Below are 14,991 nucleotides of genomic sequence, written 5' to 3' on the forward strand. Positions count from 1 at the left end.
ACACTGTGGACGGCTGGATTGTAATCATGTAGTCTTTCTGCTGACTGGATAGCACGCAACAAAAAAGGTTTTTCACTGTATCTCGATACACGCGACACCAAACTGAACTAAATTAAACTAAACAAAACTATGTCAATAGACAATAGACAATAGGAGCAGGAGTAGGCCATTTGGCCCTTCGAGCCAACACCGCCATTCAATATGATCATGGCTGAGATCATCCCCAATCAGTACCCCGTTCCTGCCTTCTCCCCATATCCTCTGTCCCGCTATCTTTAAGAGCCTTATCTAGCTCTCTCTTGAAAGTATCCAGAGAACCGGCCCCCACCGCCCTCTGCGGCAGAGAATTCCACAGACTCACCACTCTCTGTGAGAAAAAGTGTTTCCTTATCTCCGTTCTAAATGGCTTTGCCCCTTATTCTTAAACTGTGGCCCCTGGTTCTGGACTCCCCCAACATCGGGAACATGTTTCCAGCCTCTAGCGTGTCCAAGCCCTTAATAATCTTATATGTTTCAATAAGATCCCCTCTAATCCTTCAAAACTCCAGAGTGTACAAGCCCAGCCGCTCCATTCTCTCAGCATAAGACAGTCCCGCCATCCCGAGAATTAACCTTGTAAACCTACGCTGCACTCCCTCAATAGCACGAATGTCCTTCCTCAGATTAGGGGACCATGCTGTAACTTTCAAGCCTGACAGAAATGACCCAACAAGTAGCTGGGTCTTGACTTAAACTGTTGCCACTATAATATCATAACGCCCCTTACAGGGTAGAGTTGCTGCCTCACAGCGCCAGAGACCCGGGTTCCATCCTGACCTATATGTACGGAGTTTGTACGTTCTCCCCGTGATGCGTGTGGGCTTTCTCCAGGATCTCCAGTTTCCCCCCACACTCCAAACAAAACGTACAGGTTTGTAGGTCAATTGGCTTGTGTCTGATTGTAAAAATTGTCCCTAGTGTGTGTATGATAGTGCTAGTGTGCGGGGATGGCTGGTAGGCGGGACTCGGTGGGCCGAAGGGCCTGCTTCCGCACTGTATCTCGAAACTAAACTCAAATCTGCCTCCACCACCACCCCTGGCTGCGTGTGTAAAAGGTCTCACCACCCTCTGTGTAAAAGGTCTCACCCCGCACATCTCACAGTGTGGTTTCTTTCCATCCCAACGTTTCACATTCATAAGATTTTCATGTCATATGCAAAAATCCAGAGTTCACTTTAATATTTAAATAATTAAATAAACTTGTTTTCCCCTCGTGTGACACGTAATTTGTTTAAATTTCACTACGCATGTGAAGGGCTGCTCTTTATTTCTATAGTCAGTTATACATCCTGGTACCGAGTTATCAGTAGCAGCGAGTAGGTGCAAGAACCATCGCCGCAGGAAACGAGTGAAGTACGCACATTGACCGCAGTTGTCATTCAGGTACAGACAACATTTCTCTCTTCCTTTCTTTATGACCGACAGCCAGAAAGGGAACAAACTTTCAACAAACTTCCAGAAAACTGCAGGCCTGCTCCGAATCTCAGTTATTTTAAATCGAGGCTGAAGACTTTTCTGTTTGACGCTGCTGTTCATTACTTTTAATGTTAACTGGAGCAAGTGGGACTCGTTGGGGTCCCATCTCCTCAACACACGGTTGCGGGGGGGGGGGGGGGGAGGAGGGGGGGGGGGGAGGCCTGTGGCGTCACACACACACACACACACACACACACACACACACACACACACACACACACACACACACACACACACACTAACCACCCCACCACACATACACTAACTAACCCCCTTGATATTATATTAATATTATTAATTCGCTCCTTTTACCCCATCCCCGCCCTATCCACTCACACATAGCCCCCAACTTGCAGGCGCGGCTGGAGAGGGAGAGGGGGCAGGGACAGAGGGGGTAGGGCAGGGGCAGAGGGAGGGGGCAGGGGCAGAGGGAGGGCAGGGGAAGAGAGAGAGGGCAGGGGCAGAGAGAGAGGGCAGGGGCAGAGGGACAATACTTTTCTGCTGAACCCTGCTGTTCATTACTTTTAATTTAAATTAAACTAAATAAGTAATTCATTTTTAACACTGCACTGTCATTTTTATTCTGTTTAAGAAGGAACTGCTGATGCTGGAAAAATCAAAGGTAGACAAAAACCCTGAAGAAACTCAGTCGAGACCCTTCTTCAGACTCAGACTTTGGTCTGAAGAAGGGTCCCGTCCCGAAACGTCACCTATATCCTTCTCTCCATAGGTGCTAACTCACCCGCTGAGCTTCTCCAGGGTTTTTGTCGACCTGTAATTTGTATTTTTGTATTTTATACTTGTCTTATTCTATTCTAGCTTGTTTTTATTTTATTTTATTTTTAATGACTGTTTTTATTTGCTTTTGATTGCTTTTTAATGCTTAGTGTAAAGCACTTTGAATTGCCTCGTTGTTGAAACGTGCGGTATAAATAAACTTGCTTGCTTGCTTTACAGCATTAACAAAAAATTAAGTTGCACAGAGGCGCAGAGGGTAGAGCTGCTGCCTCCAGGGACCCGGGTTCGATCCTGACCTCGAGAAGAATAGACCGGGTAGATGCACAGAGAGGCTCTTGCCCATAGTAGGGGAAGCGAGGACCAGAGCATTTAGGTTTAAGGTGAAGGGGGGGGGAAGATTTAATAGGAATCTGAGGGCTAACATTTTCACACAAAGGCTGGTGGGTGTATGGAACGAGCTGCCAGAGGAAGTAGTGCTATGAGAATGCAGGGTGACTTGGACAGGTTGGATGAGTGGGCAGATGCATGGCAGAGGATGTTTAATGTGGATAAATGTGAGGTTATCCACTTTGGTAGCAAACAACAGCAAGGCAGATTACTATCTAAATGATGTCAAGTAAAAGGGGAAGTACAACGGGATCTGGGGGGGGGGGGGTGCTTGTTCATCAGTCAATGAAAGTAAGCATGCAGGTACATTTAGAAAAAATTACATGCAGGCAGTGAAGAAAGCGAATGGCATGTTGGCCTTTATAACAAGAGGAGTTGAGTATAGGAGCAAAGAGGAGGTCCTTCTGCAGTTGTACAGAGCCCTAGTGAGACCACACCTGGAGTATTGTGTGCAGTTTTGGTCCCCTAATTTCAGGAAGGACATTCTTGCTATTGAGGGAGTGCAGCGTAGGTTTACAAGGTTAATTCCCGAGATGGCGGGACTGTCATATGCTGAGAGAATGGAGCGGCAGGGCTTGTACACTCTGGAATTTAGAGGGATGAGAGGATATCTTATTGAAATATTTAAGATGTTTAAGGGCTTGGACATGCTAGAGGCAGGAAACATGTTCCTGATGTTGGGGGAGTCCAGAACCAGGGCCACAGTTTAAGAATAAGGGGTAGGCCATTTAGAACGGAGACGAGGAAACACTTTTTCACACAGAGAGTTGTGAGTCTGTGGAATTCTCTGCTTCAGAGGGCGGTGGAGGCCGGTTCTCTGGATACTTTCAAGAGAGAGCTAGATAGGGCTCTTAAAGATAGCGGAGTCAGGGGATATGGGGAGAAGGCAGGAAAGGGGTACTGATTGGGGACGATCAGCCATGATCACATTGAATGGCGGTGCTGGCTCGAAGGGCCGAATGGCCTACTCCTGCACCTATTGTCCATTGTCTATTGTAGTTGAGGCTGGGACTATCTCAACTTTTAAGAAACAGTTAGACAGGTACATGGATAGGACAGATTTGGAGGGATATGGCAGGTGGGACTTGTGTAGCTGGGATATGTTGGCCGGTGTGGGCAAGTTGGGCCGAATGGCCTACTCCTGTTGTCTATTGTCCATCGTCTCCACGTATCTCTCTCTATTCCCCAGCGCAGGTGTTGGTTCAACCTATGTGACCTGTTGACATTGATGGACAACGTGACGGTCGGGAGGTCCAACTCCAGTTGCTTGGTGGACAACAGCGCGGATGTCCTGGTGCCAGTCATCTACGCCGCCACCTTCCTTGTCAGCTTGCCCGGCAACTGCCTGTCCATCTACGTGGCCGCATTGCAAGTGAAGAGAGGCAACGAGATCGGTGTCTACTTGATCAACCTTTGCTTCGTCGACATCATCAACACCCTCATCTTGCCCTACTGGTTCTGCCATCACTTCACTACCGCCATCGGCAACGTGTCCGTGCACAACACGGTGGCGGTGTTGTCCTCCAGCACCATGTACATGAGCCCTGCCTTCCTGTGCTGCATTGCGGCGGACCGCCACCTCGCCATCGTCCACCCTCTCCGGTTCCACCGGCTGAGGACCCTGCGGGCAGCCGTGGCGGTGAGCGCGACGTGCTGGCTGCTCCAGCTGTCCCTCCACGCCCTCCTCCTCCACCAGCAGGGCCTCCTCTCCTCCGACTTCACCTCCAGGCCACTCTGGGTGGATCTTCCCCTGGAGGCCACCGCGGCCGAGGTGTGCCTGATACGTTTCGTCCTCAGCTTCTGCCTCCCCTTCTCCCTCTTCCTCTTCTGCTCCCAGAGGATCTACAGGGCGGTGGCCAGGAGCAGCGGCGTGGAAGACGGAGAGAAGAGGAAGATCGCCAAGTTGCTGCTCTTGCTCCTCCTGGTCTACGCCGTCAGCTTCGGGCCTTACCAGTTGACCTCCCTTGCCCGCAGCGTGGCCGAGCCGGGCAATTGCCCCTTCGCCCAGCTCGCCATCACCCCCTACAACGTCTTCTTCGCCTGGACTGGAGTCAACTGCGCGGCCGACCCCATCCTCTACTGCTGGCTCTCCGACGCGGCACGACAGGACATTGTCCACTTGACCACCGCCCTCAAACACAAACTGCCGCGGCTCTGTAGGCGGCTGGAACACCACCGTGCCGACCGGACCCCCAAACACATCTCAGACCTCCCCCTCTGATTAGCAATATTACAAAATGTTTAGATTTTTTAAATCAAGTCTGCAATTTATCCCATCAGATAAAGCGTAAAAAGAAGTTTAATTTGACACCTAATTCACTTTCATATCTTTAGTATTATAAAAGTTATGGCCATTTTCATACTCTGAAATTAGCATCTTGTTCCCTATTGCTTTTCCATTGACTTAACTCAAAAGCTGTGATCAAGGACAGTCAAAAGCCCATAACTTTGTTAAAAAATTAAGAGAACTGAATGAAATTTTCTTTCTTTCTTTCTTTTAAAATCCATCCTGGGCATTGTGTATTTTCTAAATCATTTGTCCAAAACATTAAATAACGAACATTAACTGCCCAATAGTAGAATCTAAGGTTCGGCAGTGCCAATCCGCTGTCTTTTTTTGATTTATGTAAGTATTTTTTACTTAGTCTGGAATTTTTATTCTGCCATATACATGAAAACATTTTGGAATCAATAATATCAAAGAAAGATTTGGCAATAAAAATTGGGATCGTCTGAAATAAATACAAAAATTTTGGTATGATAAACATTTTAATAGCATTGATTCAGCCGATTAAAAATAAGGATATTGGTGACCATTTAGTAAACTGTTGTTTGATATGGTCAATTAGAGGCGTAAAATTAGCTTTAAATAAATCCTTGCGTTTCTTGGTAATCTTAATACCTGAATAAGTAAAACTTTCGGTAGTCAATCTAAATGGAAACTGTCCATAATTCAAAACTAGATTGTTTAATGGAAAAGGCTCACTCTTACTAAGATTTAGTTTATAACCAGACAAACTACTAAATTGATTAAGTGGTGCTACTATTGCCGGAATAGATTTCTCAGCATTAGAAATGAATAATAACAGATCATCTGCATAAAGAGATAGCTTATGTGTCTTATTCCCGCGGACAATACCAAAAATATTAGGGGATTCCCTAATAGCGGTGGCCAAAGGTTCCAAAGCAATGTCAAACAGTAAAGGACTTAAAGGACAGCCCTGTCTAGTACCTCGAAAGAGCCTGAAAAAAGGGGATCTCTGATTATTGGTAAGTACAGAAGCCTGAGGTATATGATATATCAGCTTGACCCAAGAAATACATTTTGGACCAATCTTAGATTTTTCAAGTGTGTTGAATAAGTATTCCCATGCTACTCTATCAAACGCCTTCTCGGCATCAAGTGAAATGACACATTCTGGGGTTTTATTTAACGGTGTATATACGATATTCATTATTCTCCTAATGTTAAAGTATGAGTAACGATTTTTAATAAAACCTGTCGGATCTTCAGATATAATTTGCGGTAATATATTTTCCAATCTCATAGCTAATATTTTGGAAATAATTTTGGAATCTACATTTAACAGTGATATAGGTCTATATGATGTCACTTCAGTAGGGTCTTTATCTTTTTTAAGAATTAAAGAAATAGATGTTTCATAAAAGGATTGTGGTAATCTATTCATTAAAAAGGCTTCTTTAAAACCCTTGCATAGCCAGGGAGACAGTAAACTTGAGAATTAGAATTCTACTGTAAACCCATCTAAACCGGGAGCTTTACCAGAATTCATTGAAGCGATTTATTTCTGTATTTCTTCCTCCGTGATGGGTTCATCTAACAACAGAGACTCATTATGTGGTAAATTTGGCAAACTCTTGCATTATATTGGAATCAGTAGGAAATTCTGATTGGTATAGGGAGGTATAAAATTCCTGAAAGGATTTATTAATTTCGTCATGGTCAACAGTTAGTGTACCATCCCGTTTACTCACTTTAGTAATCTGACATTTGGCCGACACCGCTTTAAACTGATTAGCGAGTAATTTACCAGATTTTTCACCATGAATATAAAATTGACTTTTGGTTTTAAGTAGCTGGTTCTAAATCGGTGATATTAATAACAAATCATATCTCAATTGAAGTTCAACTCTATTTTTATAGAGCTCTAAACTAGGAGCTTTTGAATATTTTTTATCACTTTCTCTAATCTCATCAGTCAATATACGTATTTCGTTTTGAGTTTGTATTTTTAATCCCGTGGAGTATGAAATAATTTGTCCACGAATATATGCCTTAAAAGCATCCCAGACTACATCATTGGATATTTCTTCAGTAGAGTTTGTTAAGAAGAAGAAAGCAATCTGATCTTTAATAAAATTAACAAAATTTAAATCTTGAAGCAAATTAGCATTAAATCGCCATTGTTTAGCACTAAACGTGGAATCAGGTAGTTTGTTTGATAGTTTCAATGGTGCATGATCAGAAATAACAATTGCATCATACTTACATGCAGTGACCGATGAAACTAGCCGAGAATTTATTATAAACTAGTCAATCCTAGAATAACTATGAGAATACATATACATGAGAAAAAAAAGAAAATTCTTTGTCATTTGGGTGTAAGAATCTCCAGACTTCTAACATTCCAGAATCAAGTAAAAAAGAATTGATAAAACTAGCTAATTTATTTGGAAGCACATGATCAGCTGTAGATCTGTCAATCGAGGGGTTCAAACAACAGTAAAAATCTCCACCCATTATTAAAAAGTGTTCATTTAAATTAGGATAGGATGCAATTAACTGTTTAAAAAACTCAGGGTGATCAATATTTGGTGCATAAACATTCACCATAGCAACTTTTTGGTTATAAAGAACACCAGTAATCACCAAAAAATCTACCATATGGATCAAACATTATTTCATAATGAACAAATGGAATTGAGGAGTCCATAGAAATCGAGACTCCTTTCACTTTAGCCTGTGAATTTGAATGAAACTGCTGTCCTCTACGAAACTTGAAAAACCGTTGTCATCTTGCCTTACATGAGTTTCCTGAACAAAAATAATCTGAGCATTTAGTCTACAAAGAACTTAAAACATTTTTTTTGTCTTAATTGGATGGTTCAAGCCATTCACATTCCATGAAAGGAAATTAATACCTTTATCCATATTATTTGTAAAAATCATGTGGGATGTAAAGGGTTAATTTCTTAAAGCATAATAGTTCATGGTACTGGAAGAAGAAAAATCTTGGGCGGAGCCAGAAGTGATGACATTTCAGACATTTTGTAATTCAGATTCTGCACAAATGAAAAACACTAAGCTAAAAACAAAAGACCCCACCCGTGCAAAACCCGAAACTGACCAATACAGTCAGTACGCTACCTAATCCCTTCCCTACCCCCATCTCTCCTAACAATAGCACCCAGCGTAAAAAGAAAGCATATTTGCCACTCAATAGCCAAAACAAAGTCAATGTTTTTTTTTTAAAGTACATGTTGGCAGTGGAACGCAAGAGCAAGAGCTACTTCATATTATTTATCCAAGGTCAAAATATTTAAAACAAGAACTGCGTTCACTTAATTTGTCTGAAGACAGGCGGGAAAAAAATTCCTTCAATTTAAAAAATAGAAAAACTAACAAAGAAAATCTTAAAAATTAATCTTTTTTTCTCTCTTTTTTGTATGGCTTTGTAAATATTTGATTAGTATATAAATGTAAATAATTTGCTGTGCATATAGCTGCTGGTGTACATATGGTGTACATATAGCTGCTAAATTTGTATAAGATAATTATAAGCAGTTGAATAAGGGATGGGAATTAATAAGCTTTGGCTTCTTCCTGCTCCTTTTCGGACACATACGATTTCATTTATTTATAGATATTGTTTATGACACTTTATAAATATTCTTGTTTTGTTTTTTGCATGCTGTTTCACACTTGCTTTTTATTCTTTTATTTTGTTCGAAATAAAGAATTAAAATAAATAAATATATATATATATATAACTCGTCCAGTTAAATTCTTATTCATTACCAAATGATATATTGTCAAACTAGGAACAGTACAATCTCCAATATAATCTCCAATTATAACTTAATCAGCTATCAATTGCTCCCAGTCAGAACTTCACTCTTGTAGCCTCCAGAAAGCTGGAAGCGTCTTGAGGATTGTTAAAAAATCGAATGTTACCATTAAAGTGTTGTATACGCAGTCTAGTTGGATAAAGTAAGGCTGGGCGCAACTTTTTCTTAAACAAATCAGACATTACATTATGGAAAGACTTTCTTATTTCTAAAAGCTCGTAACTATAATCAGGAACAAACCGAAACTTGCATCCTTAATATTCAACCACGCCCAACTTTTTTGCTGCCTGGAGAATGTTCTCCTTCATTTATAAAAAAGTAAAACCGAACAATCAAATGTCTCGGTTTATTACCAGATTTCTTCCCAATCCTGTGTGCGTTATCCAAAAATGGAAGATTTTCATAGTGTTCGATGTTGAAAGTCTCCTTTATCATTTTAGAAGCATATTTTATAACATTATCTCCTTCTTGACCTTCCAGCAAAGCACCAATTTGCAAATTCAGTCGACGGCTTCTGTTTTCCAGATCCATATTTTTAATCTTGTATTGCTGGAGTGCCCGAGTATTTTCATTCATTTTCCGTTCCAGTTTTTCAATCTTCAAATCTCTCTCCTGGCCCAGGCTACGCAAGTTATCAAGTTGTTCCTTCTGTTCACGAGATTCATCTTGTAACACAATCAGCTTGTCTTGAACATCCTTCAATTTGATCGAAACTCCTTTCACCAATTCTTCCAAACTGCAAAATGTTGTTTTCATTTCATTTTTCAGTTCATCATTCATTTTCGATATTGCTTCTAAGATACTAGAGTCAGAAGCTGTGGCTGTGGCTTTCCCAAGTTCCTTCCTTGGAGAGCCTCCTTTCCCTCTTGTCTCCATCCTTTACACGATTAAGGTGTATAAAAGTGTTATCAACACTTTATGAACAGTTAGACAGTGCCTTGAAGTCAAGTAATAACAAGTAACATTGAAAGAGTGGTAAGTCAAAGTTACAAGTTAAGGGAGCAAACAAATTTGCAACCTTACAGCATGCTGCCACTGGGAGAGTTCCTGATATGTTTCCTCATCAGCTTCTGCCTCTCCTTCTCCCTCTTCCTCTTCTGCTCCCAGAGGATCTACAGGGCGTTGGCCAGGAGCAGCGGCGTGGAAGACGGAGAGAAGAGGAAGATCGCCAAGTTGCTGCTCTTGCTCCTCCTGGTCTATATAATCAGCTTTGGGCCTTACCATTTTGCCGCCCTTGCCCATGGCGTGGCCGAGCCGGGCAGTTGCCCCTTCGCCCAGCTCGCTATCACCCCCTACAACGTCTTCTTCGCCTGGACTGGAGTCAACTGTGTGGCCGACCCCATCCTCTACTGCTGGCTCTCCGACACGGCATGACACTGGACCCCCACCCTCAAACACAAACTGCTGCGGCTCTGTAGGCGGCTGGAACACCACCGTGCCGACCGGACCCCCAAACACATCTCAGACCTTCCCCTCTGATTAGCAATATTACAAAATGTTTAGATTTTAAAAATCAAGTCTGCAATTTATCCCATCAGATAAAGCATGAAAAGAAGTTTAATTTGACACCTAATTCACTTTCATATCTTTAGTATTAAAAAAGTTTCATACTCTGAAATTAGCATCTTGTTCCCTATTGCTTTTCCATTGACAACTCAAAAGCTGTGATCGAGGACAGTCAAAAGCCCATAACTTTCATAAAAATTAAGAGAACTGATTGAAATTTTCAGTTATTATAGATTGAAGCATTCTGAAACAAATATGAAACAATCTTAGGTACACAAAAAAGCTGGAGAAACTCAGTGGGTGCAGCAGCATCTATGGAGCGAAGGAAATAGGCAATGTTTTGGGCCGAAACCCTTCTTCAGACGGAAGATGAAACAATCTTACTTGGATGACCTGAAATTAAAGCATATAATTAGTTAGTTACCTAATTGTTGCTAATTACAAAATTCAATTACTAGATCTAAACTATCCATGTTTTAAGAAAAGGTTAACATTTTTAAATAGCCTAAGTGTCCAAATAACATTCACACAAGAATTCACAATATAACATGATTTTTTAAATTTAATTGTCATTAATTTATAGGCCAAATGGAGGGAATTCAATATTTAATTCCCCTAAATGAATGGACATTTTAATAATCTTGCGAGTGGGTGTTTGTGGAATGCGATCGACTGGAACGTTGCGGTTGCAGTAAATTTGAACCCCATATCAGCAGGAAAAATACTGTCGGTTCGTATGGGGCCAAAATCACATTATCGCCAATGAAATTTTGATTAAAGTCATCCTAAGAAGCAAGTTTATATGTAAAATAGACGACTTACCTTATGTCTTGTCCCCTACGTGAGATCCGTCCCATTGTGGACAAGATGGGCTGAACGGCTCTTATCCACACTCTATGACTCTCCAATTCAGATATCATTCTGGCAATCCAGGGCATATTCTAAAACTGAGATCAAAGGTTCAAGAGTTTAGTAGTTCAGTATTACAATACTGGTCTTCATTGCAACATTTATCGAGCTGCAATTCAATTCCTTTTTCGCAGTTTACCAATAATCTTAGAAACAAGGAACCGCAGATGCTGGTTTACAAAAGAAAGCGGCCCAGTGCCGCAGCGGTAGAGTTGCTGCCTCACAGCACCAGAGACCCGGGTTCCATCCTGACCTGGGGTGCTGTCTGTACGGAGTTTGCACGTTCTCATGATTGTGGTCGGAGTTTGTACGTAAGCCAGCACATCTTTCCTCAGATACGGTGCACAAAACTGCTCACTTAACTCCAAATGCGGTCTGACCAGCGCCTTATAGAGCCTCAGCATTGCATTCCTATGTGAAAATGTGGGGAGAAGGTTCTGACCTCAGTCAGCTCACCCTTCAGCCCTTTCTTCCCAACCTATCCCATTTCTCCCTAATCCAGGCAACATCGTCAGATTCACTCATTTCCTGCACTATAGTCATACAGTACTTGTCCACGCCAAGCAAGATTCCCCATCTCAGCAAATCCCTCCTGTCCGCATCTGGCCCACATCCCTCTAAAACTTTCCTATCCATCTCCCCTGACCAAATGCCATTATAGTCCCAGCCTCAACTACCTCCTCTAGCAGTTCATTCCATACACCCACTGTGTGGAAAAGTTGCCCCTCAGGTTCCTATTAAAACGTTCACCGCTCACCCTAAAGCTATGCCGCCTGGTTCCTGCTTCCCTTCCCCGAGGGTTAAAAGGCTCTGTAAATTCACCCTAGCCATTCTCCTCATAATTCTACACACCTCCATATTTCTCTAGTTTATGTATATATATGTATATAAAAATAATATAAACACATATATATTCATTATATATATATATGTGTGTGTGTGTGTGTGTGTGTGTGTGTGTGTGTGTGTGTGTGTGTGTGTGTGTGTGTGTGTGTATATATATATATATATATATATATATATATATATATATACTAGACTAAGTGGGAAGGATTTATGAATCCCAAGATCCTGGAGCGCTGCCTACGCCACCACGCCTCGCCACACGCCATTACAGGAGGTAGTTGAGGCAGGTACTATAACAATGTTTAAAATACCTTTGGACAGGCATGTGGATTGGAAAGGTTTAGAGGGATGTAGGCCAAATGTGGGCAGGAGGGACTAGCGTAGATGGGGCATCTTGATCAGCATGGGCAAGTTGGGCCGAAGGGCCTGATTTCACGCTATATAACTTTATAACTCTATGGATATGGGCCAAATGTGGGCAGGAGGGACTAGTGTAGATGGGGTATCTTGGTGGGCATGGGCAAGTTGGGCCGAAGGGCTTGTTTTGGTGCTGTACCACTCTATGACTCTAGTCTGGTCAGGGTACGAGTGCTTCTGCCAGGAGTCTTTGTGGGCATCTTGTTAGTGGTGAACCGTCTGCTGGTGTTGGGGAAGGGGTGACGTATGAAAGGGAACAGGTCACCTGGCACAGGTGAGGAGGCTGTGACATCACGCCCACAAGCCACTGCTTCCATTCATGATGTCACACAGCAGGGAGCTTTGTTCAACATGGCTGCTCGCAGAGGGACGCCAAGCTAACCCCCGAGCAAGGACCACAGCGATCAGGAGCGACAGAGAGACGCCAACTGACGTCCACAGGTCAGTCTCACCTTGGGCCACAACACCAGCTGGTCGAAACTCAAATTTGAAAAAGTGTTGCCCTACAGGTCCCAGTCCGAAACGTCACCTATCCACGTTCTCCACAGATGTCCACAGATGCTGCCTGACCTGCTGAGTTACTCCAGCACTCTGTGAAACGTCACCTATCCACGTTCTCCACAGATGCTGCCCGACCCGCTGAGTTACTCCAGCACTCTGTGTCTATCTTCAGCCTACACCAGGCCCTGTCTCCCAGAGAGGGATCACGGAACCGGGGGCTAACTGCTCCAAAAAGTGGTCGTAATGCCGTACAGGCCCTTCGGCCCGACCCGTCCATACCAGCCCTTCAAAGCAAATCCCATTTGTCCATGAATGCCCCATCTAAACTGGTCCCACCAGTCCGTGTTTGGCCCATATCCCTCTAAACCATTCCTATCCATGTTCCTGTCAAAATGTCTTCCAAATTATCCATGCCTCCTTGACCTCCTCTGGCAGCTCACTCCGTAAACCCACCACCTTCTGTGTGAAAAAGTAGCTCCTCGGGTTCTTGTTAACTCTTTTCCCTCTCACCGTCAATCTATATATGTTGCCCTGCCTCTGATTCCTCGACCCTGGGGTATAAGATTCTGTATAGGCAAAATTGCTGGAGAAACTCAGCGGGTGCGGCAGCATCTGTGGAGCAAAGGAAATAGGCCTCGAAACGTTGCCTATTTCCTTCGCACCATAGATGCTGCTGCACCCGCTGAGTTTCTCCAGCAATTTTGTCTACCTTCGATTTTCCAGCGTCTGCAGTTCCTTCTTGAACATAAGATTCTGTGTATTCACCCTATTTTCCTCTTTTGATCGCATTGTAAACACATCTGTTAGATCAGCCCTCAATCTCCGATGCGTCAAGCAATAGCCTCCAAGCCCGACCAACCTCACCCTGTAGTTCAGGCCCTTGAGATCTGCCCCACATCCTCGTAAATCTTCCCTCGTTCCAGCTTCATGACATCCTTCCTTTCATCGACAATAGACAATAGGTGCAGGAGTAGGCCATTCGGCCCTTCGAGTCAGCACCGCCATTCAATATGATCACGGCTGGTCATCCCCAATCAGTACCCCGTTCCTGCCTTTTCCCCATATCCCCTGACTCCACTGTCTTTAAGAGCCCTATCTAGCTCTATCTTGAAAGCATCCAGAGAACTGCCCTCTGTAAAGGCAGAGAATTCCACAGACTCACAACTCTCTGAGTGAAAAAATGTTTTCTTGCCTCCGTTCTAAATGGCTTACCCCTTATTCTTAAACTGTGGCCCCTGGTTCTGGACTCCCCCAACATCAGGAACATGTTTCCTGCCTCTAGTGTAAGATCTCTATATAAGATTATTATAATCTTATATGTTTCAATAAGATGCCCTCACATCCTTCTAAACTCTAGAGTGTACAAGCCCAGCTGCTGCATTCTCTCAGCGTATGACAGTCCTGACATCCCGGGAATTAACCTCAAGAACATTAGCAGGGAGATCAAAAACTGAACACACTAGATACTCCAAGTGCTGTGTCAGCAAAACCTGTCAGAATGGGTAGAGGTAGGCAGGGAGGAGGGGGGGGGGGGTTAGGGGGGGGGGGTTGGGGAGGAGGGGAAGTGGGAGGGGGAGAGGGTCTTGGATGAGAGGAGGGGGAGAGGGGGGGAAGAAGGGGGAAGAGCGGAGAGGGGGGGGGGGTGGAGGATGGGGGAGGCGATTGAAGGAAGGACAAGCCGTCTACCGCTGTGCTTCCACTCCCCAGCTCTCTTGACCTGAGTGCCCCTTTAGGCGAGGGGAGGAAGGAGGCGGATGCCAGGGGCGAGATGCTGGGAACAGGATTCGGGAAGAGCCACGGGAGTGGGAAGAAGCTGAGGAAGAAGCAGCAGGGGACGGAGGAGGAGGGTCAGGGTGAGGGGGAGGCGGGCAGCTGCTCTCCCCTGGCCCTCTCCCAGATGGAGGTGTCGCCCACCTCCTACATCATCCAGTGGCTGTCGGGCCACCCCTACCCCTCGCCCACCACCGCCGATGACCCGCCCTCCTTCCACGACCTGTACCACCGCACGGGAGCGAGGGTGCCCTCCCCGGCTGCCCTGGGGGGGGAGGGGGAGAGGGAGGGGGAGCAAGGGGGGGTGGCGAG

General features: G+C 44.1%; 2 protein-coding genes across 2 annotated transcripts in view; both read left to right on the forward strand.

Annotated features, from left to right (window-relative positions):
* The first annotated feature begins 1,395 nt into the window (after positions 1-1,395).
* On the forward strand, positions 1,396-10,104 carry LOC129700590 (ovarian cancer G-protein coupled receptor 1-like). Its single transcript, XM_055641207.1, has 3 exons — positions 1,396-1,422; positions 3,835-4,854; positions 9,675-10,104. Exons 2-3 carry the CDS (start codon positions 3,869-3,871, stop codon positions 10,102-10,104), a joined length of 1,416 nt encoding a protein of 471 aa, XP_055497182.1. The 5' UTR covers positions 1,396-1,422; positions 3,835-3,868.
* Positions 10,105-12,730: 2,626 nt separating this feature from the next.
* The window catches only part of LOC129700591 (uncharacterized), a 54,945-nt gene continuing 52,684 nt past the window's right edge, over positions 12,731-14,991 (forward strand). The window contains exons 1-2 of the mRNA XM_055641209.1: positions 12,731-12,849; positions 14,617-14,991. The exon at positions 14,617-14,991 is cut by the window's right edge and continues 82 nt beyond it. Coding sequence (XP_055497184.1) covers positions 12,731-12,849; positions 14,617-14,991 — 494 coding nt within the window. The remainder of the gene's footprint in view (positions 12,850-14,616) is intronic.

Source organism: Leucoraja erinacea, chromosome 9 (assembly GCF_028641065.1).
Source record: "Leucoraja erinacea ecotype New England chromosome 9, Leri_hhj_1, whole genome shotgun sequence".
NCBI classification, from domain to species: Eukaryota; Metazoa; Chordata; class Chondrichthyes; order Rajiformes; family Rajidae; genus Leucoraja; species Leucoraja erinaceus.

What these genes read in the sequence shown, in the direction of transcription:
- LOC129700590 (XM_055641207.1), top strand. Translation starts at nt 3,869, where the DNA reads ATGGACAACGTGACGGTCGGGAGGTCCAACTCCAGTTGCTTGGTGGAC. An exon ending in AAACACATCTCAGACCTCCC is followed by an intron (nt 4,855 to 9,674) that starts CCTCTGATTAGC and finishes AGTGCCTTGAAG; the next exon opens with TCAAGTAATAACAAGTAACA.